Source organism: Sinocyclocheilus rhinocerous, unplaced genomic scaffold (assembly GCF_001515625.1).
Source record: "Sinocyclocheilus rhinocerous isolate Xijiao unplaced genomic scaffold, SAMN03320098_v1.1 scaffold591, whole genome shotgun sequence".
NCBI lineage: Eukaryota > Metazoa > Chordata > Actinopteri > Cypriniformes > Cyprinidae > Sinocyclocheilus > Sinocyclocheilus rhinocerous.
The window spans coordinates 3,744,250-3,767,367 of record NW_015641476.1 but is presented as its reverse complement, the minus strand read 5'-3'; the positions used below and the strand labels follow the sequence as shown (position 1 = coordinate 3,767,367).

Here is a 23,118-nt window from a genome sequence, read left to right as displayed (position 1 = left end):
TTTTTTTTGTACTCAGTTGCAGTTCCCTGGTGTATTGCTGAATATATGAATTGCGTATGATTTTCAGTCTGTGTGAGCACTTACAAAAGCAAGGAAGGACTGATTTTTAAAATTGTGTTATTATTATTGTTTTAAATAGGCCTTATTGACTGCATTGCAATCTTTAGTAGCGTGCACTTTATATACTTAAATAAATTGTTCCAAATAAATTGACACGATGCAGCCATATATATTTGTTTATTTTGTGTATGAGTCTTTCATATTGTTTTCTTCCTTAATACATGGTAACAATTATTTAACGATTTTTATTTATTGTAATTGCAATCACAAGCACAATACACTTATTATTATTATTATTATTATTATTATTATTATTATTATTATTATTATTATTATTATTATTATTATTATTATTATTATTATTATTATTATTATTATTATTATTATTATTATTATTATTATTATTATTTATTGTTTTTTTTTTCTTTTACTTTTTCAACTTCTTTTGTATTTACCAAATGGAGTAAACAGCAAATTTCTCCACCGTTTTGCAAAACTAGCATTCAATATTGATTGGTATTGAACCATAAACTGAAGTAAAGGATTTTGTAACACACTTAAGTATTTTTTGAAAAGTTTACTACATATGAGTTTGAGAGAGAAAGAGAAAACAGCACAAAAAATAAAATGATTACTCACCAGCTGGTTGAAAATGGACAGATCATTTGAATAAGGAAGAAAAGCTCCATAGCTTTGTGCGGCAGCGAAAGGTGATCCGTACATAGTGGAGAGAACATTAGAGAGCGCTCCGGATGGGCTCAGGTCTGTCCCGGCTCGGGCACTGCCTATCCCCTGCCTGTCCTGCGGGTATATGGGTCGGATGTACTGATATCCCAACTGTGGGAAAGACATTGTTGTGGAGAAAGTCTACTGGAGTCACAAAAAGCGGCGAATCGCCCTCTTGGTGCGCACCACGATATCCACTTTACAGTGAGTACAAAGTGTCAGGGAAGTCTATATTTCCTCCGAAAGAGCCAGTGTAAACGATCCGATTGCGCTTTCCTCCCTTACTTCCCTATTGATCTGAATGGACTAAGGTCAGGTCCTTACAGATTGCTTTAGATTATTGGAACTCCTTTTTGTGATTGACATTTTTAGTCGTTCAGAAGCTCCTCCTATTTCTCAAGTCTCACCCCCACTTACAGAGCCTCTCTCTCTCTCCCTCCCTCTCTCCCCCTCTCTCTATCCGCTCCTGCTCTCCGTCTGGATAAATCCTCTGACGTCGCCCTTTCTTATTTGAATGAGTTTAAAATCTCATTTTATGGCTCGCCAATCACTTCATTTGTTATTTGTTCGCCGCTTCAGCCCTTTCCAATTTCTTGTGTTACTTCTCAAAATTTTCGATCATCCACAAAATGGTAAATATTTTATTCTTAAGTCATTAACTTCCCGCAGATCTTTTGTGTCTTTATTTTACTCGCGTCTCCTCCACGTGAAACGAAGAACTTTAAAGTTTAAATCGGAGAGCACATACAGAATGTCGTGCTTACTCTTACAAAATACAAAAGGAATTTTTTTTTATGCGAAGAGCGTTTTTAATGCATCTAAAACGGAACAAACCAATCGGGGTCTTCTGACGCCTTTACTGAAACATCAAAACACTGGCGTGTTACCGTTCGCCTTCAGAGTAAGTTGACGAAAAAAAAAAGAAAAGCCTTAACAATAGCACCATTTCGTAATGTGACTAGGCTATATGCCGTATATTGTGGGTTTCTGCAAATTACAATTTAGTGCGTTTTAATTTTTGAACTATTGAAAATTATTATTATTATTATTATTACTACTACTACTACTATATATGATGTATGCATTTAAGATGTCAGCCTTGAAGACTTTTTTGACGTATTAAAATTTAATCGCAAATGTTTCAATTGCATTCATGTGTAAAAGCTTCTGTTCCTAAAAACATATTTTGGGCTATTAACCTACAGGATTACTCTACAGATAGACAGATATCCATTGAAAAGATCTGATATAATCCGCACCCTTCTGTAAATAATACGGATTAAAACAAAGGACGATGATCACGATTGAAATTCCTTGAATCAATATATGAAAATATGCAGGAAACATCTATAATCGTATTATGCTCCTAGTCTAGTGTCATCATATGTTTGCTAATCGTCTTCCAAACAACGGCACCGATTAGTGCTTTAAGGAGTTTCGTTTATTTGAATATAGGATGACTAAATCTCAGTTCAGTAATGAAAGATTATGGTGAATCAACTTTGGCTTGGATTTAATGTGATGTGGTTTCCAAGAACGCAGCATTCTTCCTAAACCTTCCATCTGCTTTTAAAGAGATCGTTATTGTTATGGCATCCTAATATCTGGAATGTCATTTGTATTGGCTCTTTGCTTATTTAAGGACTCCCGGTTTTCCATGTTCTCCTTACCACGTGTCTGCTGTTTTGACGTCTAACAATGCAGGATTACGGGGGTTATTAATTAGAACAGCAGTCTGATGCCATTCAGAGCGGATGGTAATAACTACATAACCGTCAATAACACCCACACGGACCTGCAGAGCTAACAAGAGCTCTCAGCCCACCCGACTGACCCCACAGCACTGCGCCACCTGGGACAATGCAAAACACAGATAACCCTCTAGGTTTCAAGCAGTCTAGTTTTATTTTTAGTCATATTTACCTACAGGTATTTGCAATGATTTTGACGCAAACTAACCGTTTTCAAACCTCTGAAGTTGGAAGCACGGGGGAAAGGAAAAGTGTGCGTGCTGGAGTCCGCCCTGCAGCGCTCTGAATTCGGATGGACACGTGTCTCATCCCGGGACCTGTCAGGGTTTCAAGGTTTGCCTCTGATTTATTGGCCCAATCAAATACACATGCACTAACTTAACACTTTCACACTGACCCAGGAAACTGGCACAGCCATAGAAGCATTAGGACGGTGTTTTCTTCCTGCCTTCTTCTCCCACACCGTTGGAAGCCCGTGTAACAATTTAAATAAAAGGCTTAAGCATTATTATTATTATTATTATAGTTTATATTTTTATAGTTCTAATAATATTAATAGAAACAATAAAACCAAACAATTGTATCAGAATTATTAATAGACATTTGCTAATATGTAGGGCACGCATTTATATCTAATTGTTAATTTTTTTTTAACCTATAGCCTAACAAGACTCCATTAAACGCAGGCCAACATTTCAAAGTACCGCACTAATATCACGTGTATGAATAGGACAATCTCGGATGTGTGACTTGAGGGATGATTTCTGTGACTCCTTTACTAGCAATTATGCAGATGACACCATTTCGCATTCTCCAACACGCATCCAAATAAACAAGCAAAGACGTTGCGCTCACAAGCGTTAACCACTGAATGTAGTGAAGTTTGAAGCACGGGGAAAGGATAAGTGTGCGTGCTGGTGTCCGCCCTGCAGCGCTCTGAATTCGGATGGACACGTGTCTCATCCCGGGACCTGTCAGGGTTTCAAGGTTTGCCTCTGATTTATTGGCCCAATCAAATACACATGCACTAACTTAACACTTTCACACTGACCCAGGAAACTGGCACAGCCATAGAAGCATTAGGACGGTGTTTTCTTCCTGCCTTCTTCTCCCACACCGTTGGAAGCCCGTGTAACAATTTAAATAAAAGGCTTAAGCATTATTATTATTATTATTATAGTTTATATTTTTATAGTTCTAATAATATTAATAGAAACAATAAAACCAAACAATTGTATCAGAATTATTAATAGACATTTGCTAATATGTAGGGCACGCATTTATATCTAATTGTTAATTTTTTTTTAACCTATAGCCTAACAAGACTCCATTAAACGCAGGCCAACATTTCAAAGTACCGCACTAATATCACGTGTATGAATAGGACAATCTCGGATGTGTGACTTGAGGGATGATTTCTGTGACTCCTTTACTAGCAATTATGCAGATGACACCATTTCGCATTCTCCAACACGCATCCAAATAAACAAGCAGAGACGTTGCGCTCAAAAGCGTTTCCTTATGCAATACACAAGATGCCTGCGACAGTGCTGATCAAAGACTTCAAACAGGGGCTCTTCAAATTACACCTCTGAATCAGCTCTGCAATGCCAAGGCGACAGAAAACAAGTAACACATACCCCATCGCACATGGTCTTTTAAACGGGCTTTTCTGATCCGATCTGTTAATTGAGGTGACAAAGGATTTAAAACGAAAACACACTTAATGACCTTTGATGTGTGTGGTGTAGGCTATTCGACAGGGGGAGGAATGAGAAATATGTGTGTTAGCGTGACTGGCCTAAGTCACATTTTCTTTAACAGCTCCGGCAAAGAGGATTTTATTTGGTTAGAGTCGAGAGGGGAAACCAGTTTGCAAGTTCTGTGAAGAGTTTACATTTTGCATCTAAGTTTTGGTTAAGCAGAAAAACGACTAGTAATATAGTAGATCTGTCTTGATTATAAAGAATCGCAGAACCACTAGTGCTATAGGGTTGGTCTAAAAAGATTCTGATTTATAATATGTTTTATACTACGTGGTTCCAGATTATTAACCACTTTTCATCAAAGTCTATCCACGATTTTATAGAGCAGCTTTCTGCAAAAAGAAACTTACTACTTCATGTATTAGTTTACATAAAATCATTAAAACTGTATTGTTAGTTTTATATAGTTAGTTTTAATGCTTTAAACTAACTAGCTAATTAGTTTTATTGCTGAAGTGCAAAATAACTTGTAGGGAACAGTTTTAATTTTCCTATACAAAACACCTCTGTCTAAAAATAATTTTACTGTTAGCATAATTTGACTAATGTTATTTTAATAAGGTTTCTCCAATCAATCGTGTCTATTAAAGAGATAACTTGCAGTGGAGGAGAAAGTGACGAGTTTTGAACTGTTCCCTGGGCACACACATCAATTTGGAGCAAATTAAGAGTAGTCAATGGACTGCAACTTATTAAAATGCTTTAACAAATTGTATCAAACACCAAATTCAAAGGCGACGTCTGTTTTAACCCTTCATTAGCTAGAGGACCAAATGCTCTATCAGAACCGACCTTGTTGTCCTACCGAACATCTACAGGTGGTTTAGATTACACGTTCTGGCGTCTGTGTACTGTGGGGATTTTCTTAACCTTTATGCCTCCTTTACACTAACACGGGCGGATTTAGACCTCTTGTTTTCATAATATCAAGAGGCTTAAATACAATGAAAAAAAGTATATCCTAATCATATAAATGTTAATCGTATATCTAATATTATACTGTGTGCAGCTTTTGGCAACTGAAGCAAAGCACAGACGAAAAAGGAAGAAAAAACATTTTCCTCAGCATCAACGCTTCGACGACACCCCAGTCTATTAAGTGACTGCTGAAGTCTGAGTGCTGAGGCTGCGGAAATCTAGAGGGACTTATTCTCGATTGTTTCTTCGGCTGTGATACGGGGCAAGCGTATAGTCGGAGCAGCGCGGTCATAAACTGGGAATTTGGATTTGGTAAATTGCGCAGCCAGCGGCGGCCACGCGCAGTAATTGATTGAGAAGGTCAGAGCACGCGCTGCTCAGTCTTCGCGCGCAGCTTTGGTAAATATTTTGATGGCGGTCTTGCGCGGGCTTCGAGTTGTTCTATTAGCAAGGCAGGGTTACTTTCATTTATCGCTATTTGCCAACATCTGCCCTCTCAGCAAAGTGCACACACCTACAAGACCTATTTTTTTCTCAGTTGCCTTTTAGAGTAAATTTGTGGAGAATGACTGACAATGTGAATGTGACAAGAATAGGTTTCCAGTTTTTCTACTTGTACAGGTCATTCAGTAGTTCTACCTGACATAATAATAATAATAATAATAATAATAAAATATTTATTATTATTATTATTATTATTATTATTATTATGTTTCTGGGGGAAAAACAAAGCACAGAAAATTGTCCAGTGTTTCTGGACCATCTTCACAATGGTGATTTGAATATTAGCCACATGCTTGTTTTCTTCACTGCTGCCGGCCTTTCTCTGCGTGGTTGTCTCCTGTATCAGTAACAAAGCAGCCATTGATTTTATGGTAAAGTCACTTTGCAAAGGGAATGAGTTCCTGTGGCCGGGGATATCAGTGTGTTACACGGGTATAGCCCAGGTAACAAGATGAGCATTGATTCAGCATTACAGCTGATCAATACCAAAATAAGTAACTTCAGGCCTGAATTAAAATACAAGTTGGAGCTTGCTTTGCTGCTGTCAGTTTATGGAGAAGTGACAGAAAGACACACAGTAGCACGACTGAAATAAATTGTGTACGTGTGTTCAAGGGCAAGACCAGAGTGCACAAGCACCACTTAGGAACTCTCAGATTCTTTTTGTGTTATGTTGACAGATTAGAATTCAGTTATCTTAGCTATAAAACTGTCATCTGCACATATGCAAATTGCTGTGCCAATGCATTACCATTACTAATACCATTCCAAATGTATGTTAGTAGTAATAACTGTAAACAATCCGGTCACTTATGCTTAATGCTTCATGTGGTGACACAGTAACTACTTCTGGTTTCAAAACTAATTTTGTCAGCAGTAACTCCTAATAATAAACCACGTAAAGTAATTATTGATCCTTAATTCTACAGTGACTTGCCTAGAGATATTTCATTGAGGGGTCAGTAATAAACCGCTTGGACTACTAAAACCCTCATTGTACTGCATCGTTCTCTGTGTACATGATAAAATCATTTGATTAAGAGGTGCAGCAAGCAATTCCTGAACACAAGATATTCCAGTGGAAGTTTTTTGACTGGAACATTCTTAGGCCAAAGAATGCCAGTTTATGATCTCCAGGAAGTACACAAAGAAAATATGGTTGCATTCTATCGATCTCAAGTTGAAGGCAGTCGGGAAGGTTCTTATAGAAGATGTTTGCCTGAAGCAAGTTGTGTCTAATATCTATAGAAAGATTACAGGGTGCCCCAATAGCATATTGAGCTGCTGGACATAGCATGCACACATAATGAAGACATCTTCCATCAGCAACAAATTGTGCTGAACAAAAGGAGAGTGACAGAAAGAGAAACAGAGTAACCATTCATGATTAAAATCAGACCTATAGAGTGGATTTACAGCTAAAACAAAGAAGCTGTTTGAGTAATCCAGTAATAATCTAATTGTGTGATTTTTATACAGACCATTCCAGATTGCTAGCTCTCCTTGTTTTTTTTTCCTCAAGCTGCTGTAGCTGGTTAGTATATAACTGCAGGAGATGCAGCTGTACTAACACAGAGGCCCCTATCCACCCAGAGGCACTGATAACCCTGCGGGAAGAATAGCTCACAGTCTACATATTGATGCATCCTCAAATATAAAGTCAAGTAGGTTTTTAAAGATTGTATGCCTTGTATAACCTAACAGTTCAAAAACTAGCCTCCTGTCTTTAATGTAAAAGAATGCAAGCTAGTTTTTTTTTTTCATCCTTATTATCTTTTTTATAACCGGCTAATAGCAAATAGTAGTGCGAGCCTGTTATCAGGTCTAGACTGAATAGCATTATGGTCTTCGGTGTGTGTGTGTGTGTGTGTGTGTGTGTAATCAGTAATATTGAGTGGCACAGCATGCCAACACACTGAGGTCAGTGCAGTTTATATGGCCAGCACTCATACTCAGCATGAAGTTAGTGATATGACAGACCACCTAAGCACTGTCCTCATGTACACACTCCAGACTAAGTGTATGAAAGTGTGTTTGTGTGGTACATTAATAAAAGTAGTATATGTAAAAGTGTATACTATCTGTCTATCTATCTATCTATCTATCTATGTAATGTATATGAATGTAAATATAAATATAGAATTACATAAAGTAAATGTAAATTTACAATGTTACATTGTATTCTACAGACAAATATACATTATTTCAGTTTAATTTCAACAACATTTAATTTCAGATTTCAGATTTTTTTTTGTTTAATAATTCTGTTAAGATTTTTGTTTTGTTTAATAATTCTGTTATTTTCACTATATATATTTCCCTTTCGATACTACATTTGTACTGTGTCTTGCTAGATGCTATGGGGAAAAAAGTAATTTTTTCTCCTGAACTGAAGCCTTTTTCAATCACGCAGTGAAACTGCACGGCCATTGGTTCGTGCAGTATGTTTTAAAAATGAACCATTGGCTCGGCAGCGGGGCTGCACAAACCTATGGCAGCGAAGCCCGCCAAAGCCCGCCAGAATGGGCAGAGTCATCTGGCTATGTAAGCGGCCGCTTCGCCATAGGATTCAGATTTCTTCTCCTTCAGCGACGACGACATTCTTCGCATCTCCGCTGACTGAAGAGCCTGCTCGCCGTTGACACGCCTCGCAGTGGAACGACTGCCCGGCTGATTCAGCGCCTTTCGCCGCCTTCAGGTACGTGCAGCAGCAGTTCTCACCAGATCATGGCGCGCCCCATACTCTGCCCGCCTCCGTTCTGCTGCTTCATCCGCCCTCACCTAGGTCGACGGCGCTGAAGGCAAGGGGTATGAGAAGTTGCCTCCGCTCGACAAGGCAGTGACCGCGCATCTCTGCCCGCCCACTGCGATCGGCTGGAAGGCTAAGGCTGCCCATCCATCCAAGCCATGTAGGGCGACGTCAGCCCTCGCTGGTTGCGCCTACTCATCGGCTGGGCAAGCGGCCTTGGCGCTCCACTCAATGGTCGTGCTCCAGGTCTTCCAGGCCAAGCTCCTCGCCAGCACAGACGAGTCAGGCCCGGACCACGCGACGCTCAGGGAGCTGAGGAGCGCGACAGACCTGGCTTTGCGTGCAACAAAGACCACGGCTCAGGCTATTGGGTGCTCCATGGCCAGTCTGGTGGTGTTGGAGCGCCACCTATGGCTGACCCTGACCGAGATCAAGGATGCTGACAAGGTCCCGTTCCTCGATCCCCGGTCTCTCCCAACGGTCTGTTCGGGCCAGCGTTCGAGGGCCTCGCTGAGCGCTTTACTGAAGCACAGAAGTCGTCCCAAGCCATGCAACACTTCCTACCAAAGCGCTCCAGCTCTGCAGCTGCCTCGAGTCACCCCAAATCTGCACCGACTCAGCAGCCCGCGAAGCCTGCACCTGCGGCGGCCGCCGCCACCCAGCCAGCCAAGCCTGAGCCTCGAAGACGTTCCCGCTCAGCCAAGTGCTACCCGTTTCCGAAGTGCCAGGACCCTCCGCCTAAGCTAGCACTGGACCCGGCGCCTCCGGCATCATCCTGAGCAAAGGAGCAGGAAGAGGAGGAGGTCAAGTCTCCCTGCAGCCGGACCACCCCCCAATCTGCCTCTCGTAAGCCGCCAATCACCCCGTCTAGTTCCGGGTGCAGCCAGCAATGTGTTTGATGTAAACTCTGGGCCCTTTCAAGCGCCCAAACGGTGATCTGCTGTTATAGTGGGCAAAATAAAACACAAACATTTTCAAAGAGAGAGCAAATTTCCTCTTCCATTTCTTATGAGTACCGTGTCCCCTTGCAGTGACCAGGCACTCAAACCAATCCAACCCCTGTCCTCCTGGGCCCAGATAAACTTACGATCACTGAGAGCATCACACGTTCCGGGCGTATTGAACCGAGGAGCGGATATGTTGTCACGAAGCAAGGTCCCCTCAGAGGAGTGGATGCTTCATCCGCAGACTTTTGTGGGAATTTGGGAAGTCTTCGACAGGGCGGAAGTAGACAATTCTCTTCGCCTCAGAAGACAATTCTCACTGCCCAATCTATTTTTCCAGGGACAAGGATGCGTTGGCGCACGTCTGGCCCAACCTTCTTCTCTACGCTTTTCCCCCGGTTGCCCTGATTCCACAGGTAATCAGGCAGATCAGGGAACAGAAACATAAAGTGCTCCTGGTGGCCCCACTCTGGAGAAACCAGCATTGGTTGGCAGAGCTGTCGCAGCTGCTAATAGCAGCCCTGTGGCCTATTCTCCTGAGGAGAGATCTCCTCTCCCAGGTGAACAGGACGATATGGCACCCCAGACCAGAGCTGTGGGCCTTGCACCTGTGGCCACTTGACGGGAGCCTATTAGTCTCCCAGAGTGTGTATTGAACACCATTTCTCAGGCTAGAGCTCCGACAACAAGATGCCTCTACGCCCTTAAATGGTCAGCATTCTCTGCCTGGTGCTCAAACAGCGGCGAGGACCCGCTCACTTGTGACATATCGGTGATTCTGTCCTTCCTGCAGGAGCTGTTGGACAAGGGATGATCCCTGTCCACGCTCAAGGTCTATGTGGCGGCAATAGTGGCTTCTCATGCCCCTACAACGGGCCAATCGGTCAGCAGAAACAGCCTTGTTGTACATTTTCTGAGGGGAGCCAGGAGGCTAAATCCGCCCGGCCTCTCACTGTCCCTACGTGGGACCTGCCCACTGTTCTGAGGGCCCTGAAGAGCCCTCCCTTTGAGCCGCTGCAGTCCGTCGACCTTCGGTCCCTGTCATTCAAAACCGCTCTGCTACTAGCGTTAGCATCGGTCAAGCGAGTAGGGGACTTGCAGGCACTTTGTATAAGCCCTAATTGCCTGGAGTTCGGGCCTGGCGACTCCAAGGTCATCCTGAAACCAAGGCATGGCTATGTACCTAAGGTGCTCTCGACTCCATTCAGAGCACAGGTTATCAACCTCTCTGCGCTTCCTCCCTCAGAGGCGGACCAGGAGTTGAATTTACTCTGCCCCGTTAGGGCTCTGAAGGTCAACATCGAGCGTTCCGCCCAGTTTAGGCAGTCGGAACAACTCTTTGTTTGCTTCGGTGGGCGGGCTAAAGAACACCCGGTCAAGAAGCAGAGACTTTCTAAGTGGATAATTGGCGCCATTCTGCTAGCCTACTCTTCCTTGGGCCTACAATGCCCCGTTGGAGTACGAGCCCACTTAACTAGAGGCATCGCCTCTTCGTGGGTGTGGTCTAGCGGCGTGACCATTGCAGAAATTTGTGCAGTGGCCGGCTGGGCCTCGCCGTCCACTTTTGCTAAGTTCTATAACCTGGATGTCCCTGCCTTGCAGGCAAGGGTTCTTTCTCCTTAACTGGCACGCAGTTCGCTCTGAGTGAAGTTTGGATGTAATATGCCCAGACCTATCAGAGAGCTTACTTGTGCGCTCTCGGCCCCCATGGGTGCTGAGGCTGCGCAAGTCTTCTGGAATGATCACTCGGCTGGGTGAGGCCTTCATGAGACTTAGGCCGTTAGCCTGGAGTAATTTATTGTTCTTGTTCTCTTGGGCCCTGAGGTGCTTAAGACAAGGATTATCATTGTCATTCCTCTGCCATGGCACGGCGTGATTGTACTGTTCCCATAGCGTCTAGCAAGACGCAGTACGAGTGTAGTATCGAAAGGGAACGTACTCGGTTACAAACGTAACCTCGGTTCCCTGAGATATGGGAACGAGTACTGCATCGCTAGCCCTGGCGACTAGACTCAGTCGTCACTTCAGTCGAAGTAACCTGAATCCTATGGCGAGCGGCTGCTTATATAGCCAGATGACTCCGCCCATTCTGGCGGGCTTTGGCGGGCTTAGCTGCCATAGGATTGTGCAGCACTGCTGCCGAGCCATTGGTTCGTTTTTAAAACATACTGCACGAACCAATGGCCGTGCCGTTTCACTGCGTGATTGAAAAAGGCTTTAGTTCAGGAGAAAAAATGACTTTTTTCCCCATAGCGCAGTACTCATTCCCGTATCTCAGGGAACCGAGGTTACGTTTGTAACCGAGTACGTTTTTCTTTTCCTTTTTCTCTTTATTTGGATCGCTGATACAAGCCTGCACTGGGATAAAGAAAAGCAGCTATTTGTAATAAACAGAAACACATTGACCATTTTTCTGGAGTCGTCAGACCTTGGGATAACAAGATCGCTTCGTTTCTTTTGTGTGCAGCCGAGTGTAATTGTTTGTAGATTTTGCTTTCAGAGTTGCCTTGTGAAATTGAGCAAATGTTAACCCACTTTATGTCTCTCTCTCTGTGTACGCATGTGTTTGTGTATTTGGGGCCATTTGTTACCTTGTGAGCAGTGGAGCAGCAATGGACTCAGCTGGTAGGTCACTCCACTGTGACCCAGTGATGATTACATGCACACACAGACACACACTCCCCTAATTTCCTTTTCATACCCACAGGCTTGGGAAGAGCTGCCAGATTTTCAGAACAATGCCACCCTCATCATCATCTCCTCCTCAGAAACATCCCAGATCCCAACACGCCTCTATATTATCCTCACATATCGATGTCTGCTGGTGTCTGTTGTGGCTGGCCCTGTAAGAAGCTTGGCATGTGTGCAATCAAATCACTTCCTTCTGTATCCTGCAGATTATGAAAAGCGATGAATGATTACACGCAGCACCAAACTGAAAAATTTAAGGGGGTGAATTGACCTGAGTGAGAGGTTTTCAGTGCTACACAGATTGATGTTGAGCATGGCAACCGAAAATCCAAGTTGTGTTCCAAATGTTGCTCTTAAAAAAAGAAAAGGTTAAAAAGGTATACCTTTGTACTTTATTACCAGAAAGTGTGCATATTAGTACCTTAAAAGTACATATTAATACCTAAAGTGTACATAGTATCTTAATGGCATATATTAGTACTTTTTGAAAAGGGCACTGCTCCAGTGACAGGTTTTGGACCATTGTTTCTCAGAGTATACACTTTTAACCATGTATAAGGTTATTTTGTCATCCAAAGCTAAAAATGCAAAAATTGAGAGTATGAAGTGTCTAGCATTCATTTCTTTGGTTAATAAAGTGCATCATCCGGGTATTTGAAGTGCACCTTTTCTTTTTGGAAATTGAACACACTACTCACACTATTTCTTCCACAAAAATGGTGCATAAGTATCCAAATTGGGACAGAGCTCCAGTTTTACTCCTTTATAATAAATATGACTCACACTGGTTGACCACACAGCTCGGAGGAGATGCTCACCAGTGGTGGGCAGACAGTGGCGCATCTCTCAGTAGGATGGTTGTGAAGGATTAAGATGTTAAATGGAGACTATCTAAAAGAATAGCGCCACTCTCCCTGTCTCTCTTCACTCTCTCAAACGATCTGCTGGTGCAGTGGATTAGCACACTCGAGAGAGAGAGAGAGAGAGAGAGAGAGAGAGTCAAGAAGCTGCATACACATGTATAAATACAAGCATTATTATATATTGGAAAAGTGTCTTTGCTATTCCCCTGGTCCCACTGAGCTCCTGCAGTGCTCTGGTGACTCGGGCCTCAGGCGTAGCTCAGGAAAAGGCAAATCACTAATGCTCTTAGCATCAAACAATAAATCCTGGAGTTATTTTCCACCATGTTTAATTAAATATTTTGAGAAGAAAACCTGGCTGATTGATTTGACTCGGCCATTGATTTCACTATTGATTTGGCACTGTCAAGGGGCCTCCGCAGAGCTACTTGCTAAATGGCCACAAGGAGCCCTGAAATAAATGAAGTACTTTCGCGAGCTTTAACAAAATCAACTTTGTGAGCCGCTCCAACAGGTCCTGCTCCCACCACTCTTAGGGGTTTGTGACAGGCCGCTCCTCCTCCTGAGGAAAATAAGTCCTAAAACTGCTTTTTGTATGAGCATTGATGCATGCTGAATTATGAAATTATTACATTTACATTTAATTATTCATTTGGCAGATGCTTTTATCCAAAGCGACTTACAGTTGAGGAATACAACACGCAATGTATCATATAATGGCAATAAACATGAGAAGTGCCCGTTATACAAAGTTTTAGTCATCGTTCAAAATAGTAAAAAGCTAGGACAGTAGGATAATAAGAGAACAGAAAAAGTGAAGGCATATCATTTTTTTATTATTATTATTATTATTGGAGACATATTATAATTATAGTGCACTATAAATTGTCTTTGTCTTCCTGGCGTAGATATTGCGCTTGAACGTGGCCCGCGTGGCTCCTTTTGACCCCCACAGAGCATTAGCTCAGTTTATTTCCTCAAAACACTCGAAAAGAGAGTGATATTAATAATCCCATTACAAAGCAGGAGGAAAAGAGAGAGAATTAAAAGGCCATTAGTTGTGATAAAAAATGTAGTCATTACTCGCTAGATACTCAATTTCCTTTTCTCATCACAGCCTGGCTCTTTGGGATACATCATAATATCTCTCAATGCTCAATTTTCTCCTATCATTGTGCGTTTTATCTTCATTTATGCCAGTCCATAATTCAAAAATCATTATATTTCTTAAACAGTGTAGACATTTAAATAAACATCCTCCTCACTGACAAATTACTGCAGTACTTAAATGACTATGTCAGGTCAAGCAACAATATATAAACATACAAAGAGCTGGATGCAGGTGAAAGCCTTCGTAGCCCAATCAAACGATAGAGAAAAAGGAACAGAAGAAAAAACGAAAGAGAGGACAGATTTGTGCTGCAAAATCACTTGTTCTAGAAAAAGAGAGAGAGAGAGAGAGAGAGAGAGAAATAAAGAAAGAATGTGTTGGTGAGGTAATTGGTAATTGAACTATTTTTATTTTCACCTTTTTCTCCCTTTCCCTCTCTCCAGTTTTTCTTTCACCCCCGGCATAAACTCGGCCCTTTCTTTCATTGATTAGTTGCCTGTTTATATCAGCCGTTACCAAACATAAGCTACCTGGTGTGTGTATGTGTGTATGCTCAAACTGTAGCCAGGTTAGCGATCTGTCTTTCTCTCTCTCCTTTCCCCCAGCAGGCCCAAATAGCTCCTCTCAGCCCTGTGAATGAATGGCTTCACAGCCTGTTAGCTTTAAGTAATAGAAGCATTGAGCCCATCCTACTGGCAGAGACAGCTCATTTACTCCTCTCTTTTTCTCCTCTCGTAGCCCCCTCCCTTCGTTCCTTCTCTCTCCCTCATCCACCTTCTTTCTTTTTAACAGGCACAGATTACTCAGGTCAAATAAATGAAACAGACTGTTTTGCGCGGGCTGCTCTGGTGGGTGCTGAAATGGATGAACCCATTTCCCTTAATGCAGACACGAGCCCCGCGCGCACATACGCTCGCACAGACGTGCGCCCTCCCCCTTCTCGCCCCGTCTCTGAGGTTACAGGTTAATGACATGCTCATTTCGCCCAGCCATTTGTTTTGTTTTCCTGCAAAGTTCTGATAAGTAGCTAACCAACGAACCTTGTAATTACAATCTTACAGAAACCAGCCCGATCTGTATATAAATCTCACCATCCAATTACAAGATGTAATAATTTTGCACTCAAGCTGGTAATGAGCTCTAATACTGCAGCATGTGATAATCCCCTCTGGATGCTGGCTTGATCAGATGTTGGCTTTGTAATTAGACTGGCAGAAAATCATTATTTCATGTTCAAATAGAAAATGAGGTTGGTGGGAAGTTAATTTCTCTACGCTCTGTGAAGCGTAGACAAGAATTTAATGATTTAATTACAGTTGTAAGCTCCTTGGATGAGACTTAAATTGAGCTGCAATTTTTTTAAACACTACCATTTTGAGAGCAGGGCACATCAAAGCCTCTGACAAGAGTCTAAAGTGATAGGGCACAGTGATGTTTTTGATATGCTCAAATTCCTTTTCTCGTTATCTGGTCAGTTCTGCTTAAGTGAATTACTGATTACTGTATAATACCACAGAAACTCTTTGAGGAACAAAACCTTCATTATGCACAAAAGTAATTTTTTTCCTTCTGCTTTTGATTTAATTTCCACATTGCCAATAATAATAAAAAAACACTATAAAAAGATATTACTTTTTTTTTTTACCATGTTACGTCACGCACCATTGTGGCGAAGACACATTTTCAAAAGAGAAATCATTTTCATATTCATATATATATGCTGTTTCTTGCAGAGATCAGAGGGCATAAAAACATCAATGTTTAAAAATAACTTAATTTACAAATATATAATTTTTTTTCTGTACCATAAACAATTTATTTTTACCTTGTTGTATCTGGCTTCCACTAGATTCCGATTGTTTATTACATTTGTTTGTTCTGGTGTTGCAAATTACATCCATTTTCCTCATTGTAATTTTTTTTAACTCACAAACATAACAACCTATATCCAAATATTCTATACGTGTAATTCTGTACACATATGCTGAATTTTTTTTTAAAGACAATAAAATCTAAAGAAAAAATTTCTTTCTTTTTATAAAGCCTCTGTAGTGCAACGTCTGTTCGGCGCTCTGCAATCACCTGCCCGCTCTGCTCTCCCCTCCTGTTTGTGTCACGTCCTATGACAGTCAGATAAGAATATTTCATCCTGGATAAGATGCTCAGATCTGAGGAATGTCACTCAATATGACTGATTCATCCTCCTCACTCCTACCCCTCCCCTATTAGTTAGCATTTCAAAATTCCCTTTCTTTCTTTTTCTTTGTTCCGCGGAGGCACGCTCTGGACGTTCCCCTTTATTTGGCCTATCAGAGAGGGAGATGGATGTGTGAGCTTATTGGACAGTAAAAGGCCACTCTTCAGGTGACACGCTTATCCAGCCGAATATTCATGAATATTTAGGAGATGGTAATGAGGGAGTTTTGCATTGTTGCATGAGAATGGAGGGAGCTCCCCGGAGGAGGAGGAAGAGAGCGTGGACAGGTCGACGAGGTGTGGCGAGAGTGTGTGTCAAGTGTGGCAGAGAGGTGTGTGTCCGTATGTCTGAGGCTATTTGGTGAAGCGACATTCCTGTCTGATAACCCTCTTTCACTCGCTCGCAGACTCGCACACGCTGTGATGAACTTGATCTTCTTGTGGCATTGTTAAATCATTTGGTCTAGCTTCATACACACCTGTCATTCCACAGAGCTCAACAATACATCATCCAGATGGGCAGACTACACTCAGGAGCCTTAACCCAGAGCTTTAAATGACATCCTGTATTATTGATGCTGTCTTCGCTCATCTCTTTTACTGACTTAAATATTCACGTCTAAAACTCCATTTTGTGATTTAAAGAATGGTGGTCCAGCCAGTCATACCTACTTTTTTGCTATAAAGTTTTCACAGGAGGTCTTGAGAATCTCTTAAACTTTACTGACACGTTTGCTTTGCATGATCCGACAACCACCTCCATGGGGAGCGATTATTTTTTTTTTAGGTTCTGATTTGACAATCAATGTTCCCTCGCCATCAGTTTATCCACTCTGCATCCGTATATCAATCTGATTTGTGTGGCAGACACTGTCAGTAATGAAGCAGACTGAGTCTTGCTGTCTGAGCACTGGAATCCATTTTGGCAGGCCCTGTCTTCCAAAACCCAGACAGAGAAAGAGAAACCATGGTGAGCTTTAAGCAACGATCAGGCCCACAACGGTTGAGAGAAAGAGGGAGAGCTTGAGTGAGAGAGGTTCTAAATCAGTACGCAATCCAAAGGCCCTCCATAAATTATGTGAATAGGTTTGGTGGCGGGACGGAAAGCACACCTGCAAGACTTATGTAAGTCTTATTAAACCATAAATATCCAGCAGCTCCGGCCACAGCTCTTCAGGACTAGAATAAATCTTACTATGTGCACAGTGAGGAAGGTGAGAGTGAGACCGAAAGAGCGTGTGGGTGTCAGAAGAGATAGTGTGTGTTCGTATGTCTACACAATGTATGGATGGATAAGTGTTAATACAGTTGAACTACATTTCGTTGGTGAGGATTGTCATGCAGTTTGTCAGGTTAATCATCGTAGTGTCACCTCAGTGAAGAGTTGCTGCCATTTTTAATTGTATAGGTCTATATATTGCAATGTTGAGCTTGCAATGACTCCAGTCATTGTGTTTACAACTGGAATTTGGCTCCTTTTTCAAACATATATACGAATGGATGCATTAAATTGTTTCAATGTGACAGTAAAGACTTGGTGTTCTTTTGAACTGAAAATTCAAACTTTTGAATGATAGTTTATGGCACTGAGTCTGGACTTTGTATTTCTAGGATGTCAAACTGACATTCAGTATCTCATTTAAACTACAATACAAGACATCATCCCACAAATAATAATAATACAAGAATGTTAATGCTATAATTCCACACACACACACACACACATGATTGTTCCTAAGTTAAATACAGCCAGATCAGGTGAAACCAGTATCTAGGAGTATTAATTATTCTTAGAGTCTTGTTTTATTGTTTAATTGAGATTCTGAATGTCAGATTGGCATCCTAGAAATACAAAATCAAGGATCAGTGCTGAACTTTAACAAAGAGATTACAAGCTTTGTTGGAACAATGTTCACTGGAGTAACGCAATATTGTAATGCATTACTTTTAAAAGTAACTTTCCCCAACACTGACTATCAGATTACATCTATTTACACCTGACTTTAAGCTGTTTTTTTTTAAACAAATAATACCAAATAGACAATATTAATGAATCTGAAAGCTCAATTAGCTGCTAATGTGGGCTAAAAGTAGAAAGAATGGACAGCCATCAGGAACAGCACCTCCAGTGATGAAGGGATCCGTCATCTTTTGACCAGTCCACGTACTTGGATAATAACAGTTGTCCCACACACCTGCGTTTCTATTGCCCCGACCTGCTTCTCAAATGAGCTCAATTAATGACAATAACCCAGCAGGTGCCAGAACACAGACATTAACGGATAGGCCACTATCAGCAGCCGGGAGAGCTTGTCTGTGCAGTAAATATGTAATGATCACAGGTGTAAGAGAAGGGGATGGGGACATGGGGAGACCACAGGAGCAATCTATTTGTGTTTGGCTGAGCTCGATTCAGTTAAGCAAGCTTGACAAACCGAAATGGATGGACTAGAATCTTATTCATCTAGCCTGAAGTGAGTGGCCAAAAACTGACTATATCTTTTTTATTAGAGAGGGGGTGGGGGTTTAGATAATGGAGTTGAATCGAGTGCAGCATTTAGTTTGCTTTTCAGTTTACTTCGCAATGTATTTGTGGTGTAGTGTAATTTGCTTAGCACCGATGCTAGATTCATCGGAGTAAGCTGTCGTTTGGATTTAAATTGTGTGTATCATTGGCCATCGCTACAGAGTGTGTTAAGTAACTGTGTTCTGTGAGCGAGGTCTGGTTCCCATCATTGGGAATGCTGGTGATCTCTCTGAGCTTTAAACTTGAACCCTCTTCTCCATTGGGCTCCTCTTCGCTTGCTCTCTGTGCCCGCATTAGCATAAAGGCATTAAAATGAGAATTGGAATTAATTTGGACTTTCCCCTCCATAGGAATTAATGAAAGTTTGCTCTTCCATTCTGCATAGACAGCCCTCACTCACAGTCCATAAATATTAATATTAATACCACAAATGCATTTAAGGAGCAGCGCTTCGGTGAAGCCGTATACAGAATATTATGAGAGATCATGATACATTTCTCGTGGGGAGCACACTTGAATGAGTGTGCTGCCTTGCCGTTGTGCTCTGTAAAAATCCAATCTCCACACGGCACTGAGAGAGAGGGAGGAAATGAGAGGGTGTGAAAGGAAGATGTAGCCCATCTGAGAGTTGAGCCTGAGCTGGATTTGTTCTATTCAGTTCACTCTTGTGTAACTCCATTATCCAGGCAGCAGATATTCAGATAGATGAGAGACAGTTATCAGGATCACACACCCATTTTCTTCCACTCTCTCTTTCACTCCTAGTGTTTTGCAAGGTGCCATTTCTATTTGCAAGTTATCTTTGGAACAAAAAATCAGATTGCTTCAACTATATAGACACAGATAAAGAAACTGCAAAATAATAACATTATATATTATTATCACAATTTCCACAAAAATATGAAGTAGCACAAGTATTTTCAACATTGATAATAATGAAAAATGTTTCTTGAGCCACAAATCTGCTTGTTAGAAGGATTTCTGAAGGATTATGTGACACTGAAGACTGGAGTAATGGCTGCTGAAAATTCAAATTCGCATTACAGGAATAAAATACATTTTAAAATGTATTAAAATAGATAACACTTATGATAAGCCGATAAGTCAATTTTAGCTAATCAGCGCGCTGTATTCAGGTCAGGTGACAAGGCTACTTTCGCTTTGAAAAGACGCGCTAACTGAGAGGAGTTTCGTCAAAGCTGACTAAAAGTGATCAAGGATGGATCATTTCGACGAGCTTGATGAACCTGTGATATCTTCTAAAGGGCGAAAAAGGAAAATAAAAGCTGAAACGTTTTCACGGAACCTTGCAAAAGCAGCGCGTTACAATGGTGAGGGAAAAGCTCCGTGTATTGCTTGTAATCACATCCATAGGCCTACAGTTTATGATCACAACAACAACAACGTTTGTCAGGCATCTACATTGTCATCTGAGGAGATTACAAAGATGAAACTAGTGTTTTTTTAAACTCTTAAACATGAAATGTGGAGTTATCTGCTTTTGCAAAAAAACGACTTTTGGAGTTATCTGCTTTTGCTAAAATGTAATTTAAAATTGATTATAATAAATTATTGATGAAACATAAATAAAAAAAGGTATGAACTGAAATGAGAACAATGCAGTATAATCAGTAAAGTAAAGTACACAGGTAAACAGTTCACACTTTTCAGTTCATATCTCAGTGAGCTATATAATGGTAGTAACCTGCTTTTCAAAATATTGAGAATTGTATTATAGAACCATCATTGTCTTGAAAAAATACAGACTGCTACCACCCCACTCAGATCACTGTATTGTTAATATCTGCATCAACCCCTCCTGAAACAAGAAAAAACTTTTAAAACTTCCAAATGTGGAGTGCCAAAGAGCAGTCTCACTGTTAAAGCGCTGTATAACTGTGATAATTGGAATATCTATAAAAAATCCTGCAGCTTTCATGCCGTATGTTAGTGGCAGTAAGCGCACCAACAAAACCAGCATAAACAATCAAAGTGTGGAGATGCTGTACATTATGGTTTAGAGAGGAGAATCTTGTAGAGGGTAAACCTGGCAGGGTGTTGAAAAAGTGTGTTACTAGTTTCCTCCCTTTTATGCTTAACATTATGCTGGTAAAAAGTCAAATTTCTGTTTTCAGTGGAAGTCAGTTAATCACTATCATCCTGTTGTTCTGACACCTGCACTGGACATATTTGCTTACAGGGAGAACAATGCCTTTGTGGCTGTCATAATATATACAGTAGGACCTCTTTCAACCTTTCCCACACTTAATGGTAGAGTGCTGTTCATTGTAGCCACTAACCGGTAAACTCTCTGCACTTTGACTAAGCACAACACTGCAACTGAATCCTAGACTTCCTGACCGGCAGGCCTCAGGCAGTCAGGATCCATGACTGAATCTTGCAAACGGTCAACCCGAGCACTGTATTTACTGTCATTTGTGACAAGGTCTGTGTTAAATCCGTTTGAGTGTTTGTAATGTGTGGTGTAGCTAAATTGTTAAAAAAAAAAATGGGTTAGTACCCGGAAGGTTGTGGGTTCTAACTTCACTTGAGCATTGTTTGCTGTCATGCTATATTACACTATTTACACTGTTATTTCCGGTAAACCGCATTTGATTTCTTCTCTTCCTTTGTAGGAGATTTTGACTTTGAATAAATGTGACTGCTTTCAGAAAAGCATTTATATACAAAATATCCCACAAAAGTTTTTGTTTCAGAAGCACGTTTTTTACCGATCACACTCTTGCATCATTTTTGTTTCGATGGTATTGCATTGGAGGGGAGAAGCCAGAGAGGGTCTGTGAACGTCAACAGCAGTTATTCGTGAACCTCCTTTAACACGCACGCTTTTGATATGTGCAGGTATACAGGTCATTCTGGCCTAGGTGAGATGTGGCGCTGTATACTTGAACTTCAAAGGCATTGTGCTGGTCCGACTCCACGGGGCGTCATAGTACCCGGAAGGTTGTGGGTTCTAACTTCACTTGAGCATTGTTTGCTGTCATGCTATATTACACTATTTACACTGTTATTTCCGGTAAACCGCATTTGATTTCTTCTCTTCCTTTGTAGGAGATTTTGACTTTGAATAAATGTGACTGCTTTCAGAAAAGCATTTATATACAAAATATCCCACAAAATTTTTTGTTTCAGAAGCACATGTTTTTTTTACTGATCACACTCTTGCATCATTTTTGTTTCGATGGTATTGCATTGGAGGGGAGAAGCCAGAGAGGGTCTGTGAACGTCAACAGCAGTTATTCGTGAACCTCCTTTAACACGCACGCTTTTGATATGTGCAGGTATACAGGTCATTCTGGCCTAGGTGAGATGTGGCGCTGTATACTTGAACTTCAAAGGCATTGTGCTGGTCCGACTCCACGGGGCGTCGCCTTCATGAATTCAGTCAACATCCACACACACATACACCTTTAATCTGAGCTCTGCAATACCTACTCAACCCCGATTGAGTCAATATGCCCTCTTTTTGTTCTGTGATAGAGGGATGTGGAAGTGAAAGTGTATGATGCAAAAGCAGTGCAGAGGAGTGGAAACACACTTGTTTAGTTAGATTAACTCTGAGATCAAGAGCCCAGTCTGAGACAGTTTAGAATCGCAAGGAACATGTAGCCTACTTGGAGGATTTTTTTTTTTTAAGTTGTTTATAATGTCAAGGATATCTCATACAAAGGCATGGACTTTTAGAAGGAAAACTTTGCAATGCTTTGATTTTCTTTTCTCAGTGACTTAATGCTTTCATCTTTTGGTAGAGTAAACAAGTCATCAAAGTAAACGGCTGAATATCTTATAAAACATTTCTTAGGTATCTAAGCATACAAGAATTTTTCTTTTTTTCTTTTCTTTTCTTTTTTTCTCAACAACGAAATAACTGCAAATCCTTGCAACAACAACAAACTATTTCTGCAGTGGACTCAATCCATCCATATTCAAAAATGAGTGCATGTTTTGCAATGCAAACTTCGTCAGTCATATCAGAATTCATGCAACTTTTCATGTCACTCTAGAACAACATTTGTCATATTCAGATGGTGTTAGAACTATTTACTATTTCAGTGACAGCTGAAATTTCCTGCACATAAATTCACTGGTTTCTGCACATCACCATATAAATGATCGTGTAAATGCTGATTTCAGTGGCCTCCAAACAAAGTATGCTGATTTATTATTATTATTATTTTTTTAATAATTTAACTACTTTCATCGGATATTACTTTTTTTGTCATGTCACTGGTTGTCATGTCCCACTAAAATTTACAATGAAATATTGGCAATATATGTATATGTATATATA

The 23,118-nt window shown here is 41.0% G+C and overlaps 1 protein-coding gene and 1 long non-coding RNA gene across 2 annotated transcripts in view; one reads left to right on the top strand and one right to left on the bottom strand.

Moving 5' to 3' along the window:
- The window catches only part of LOC107755131 (iroquois-class homeodomain protein irx-3-like), a 5,728-nt gene extending 4,606 nt beyond the window's left edge, over window positions 1–1,122 (bottom strand). Inside the window, exon 1 of the mRNA XM_016571833.1 lies at window positions 700–1,122. Within this exon, the coding sequence (XP_016427319.1) occupies window positions 700–912 (213 nt within the window). The 5' untranslated portion in view covers window positions 913–1,122. The remainder of the gene's footprint in view (window positions 1–699) is intronic.
- A 6,130-nt stretch (window positions 1,123–7,252) lies between these two features.
- On the top strand, window positions 7,253–12,276 carry LOC107755050 (uncharacterized). The gene is made up of 3 exons (XR_001641648.1): window positions 7,253–7,389; window positions 12,021–12,043; window positions 12,126–12,276. It is a non-coding gene; the product is annotated as an uncharacterized LOC107755050 (long non-coding RNA).
- Window positions 12,277–23,118: the final 10,842 nt, after the last annotated feature.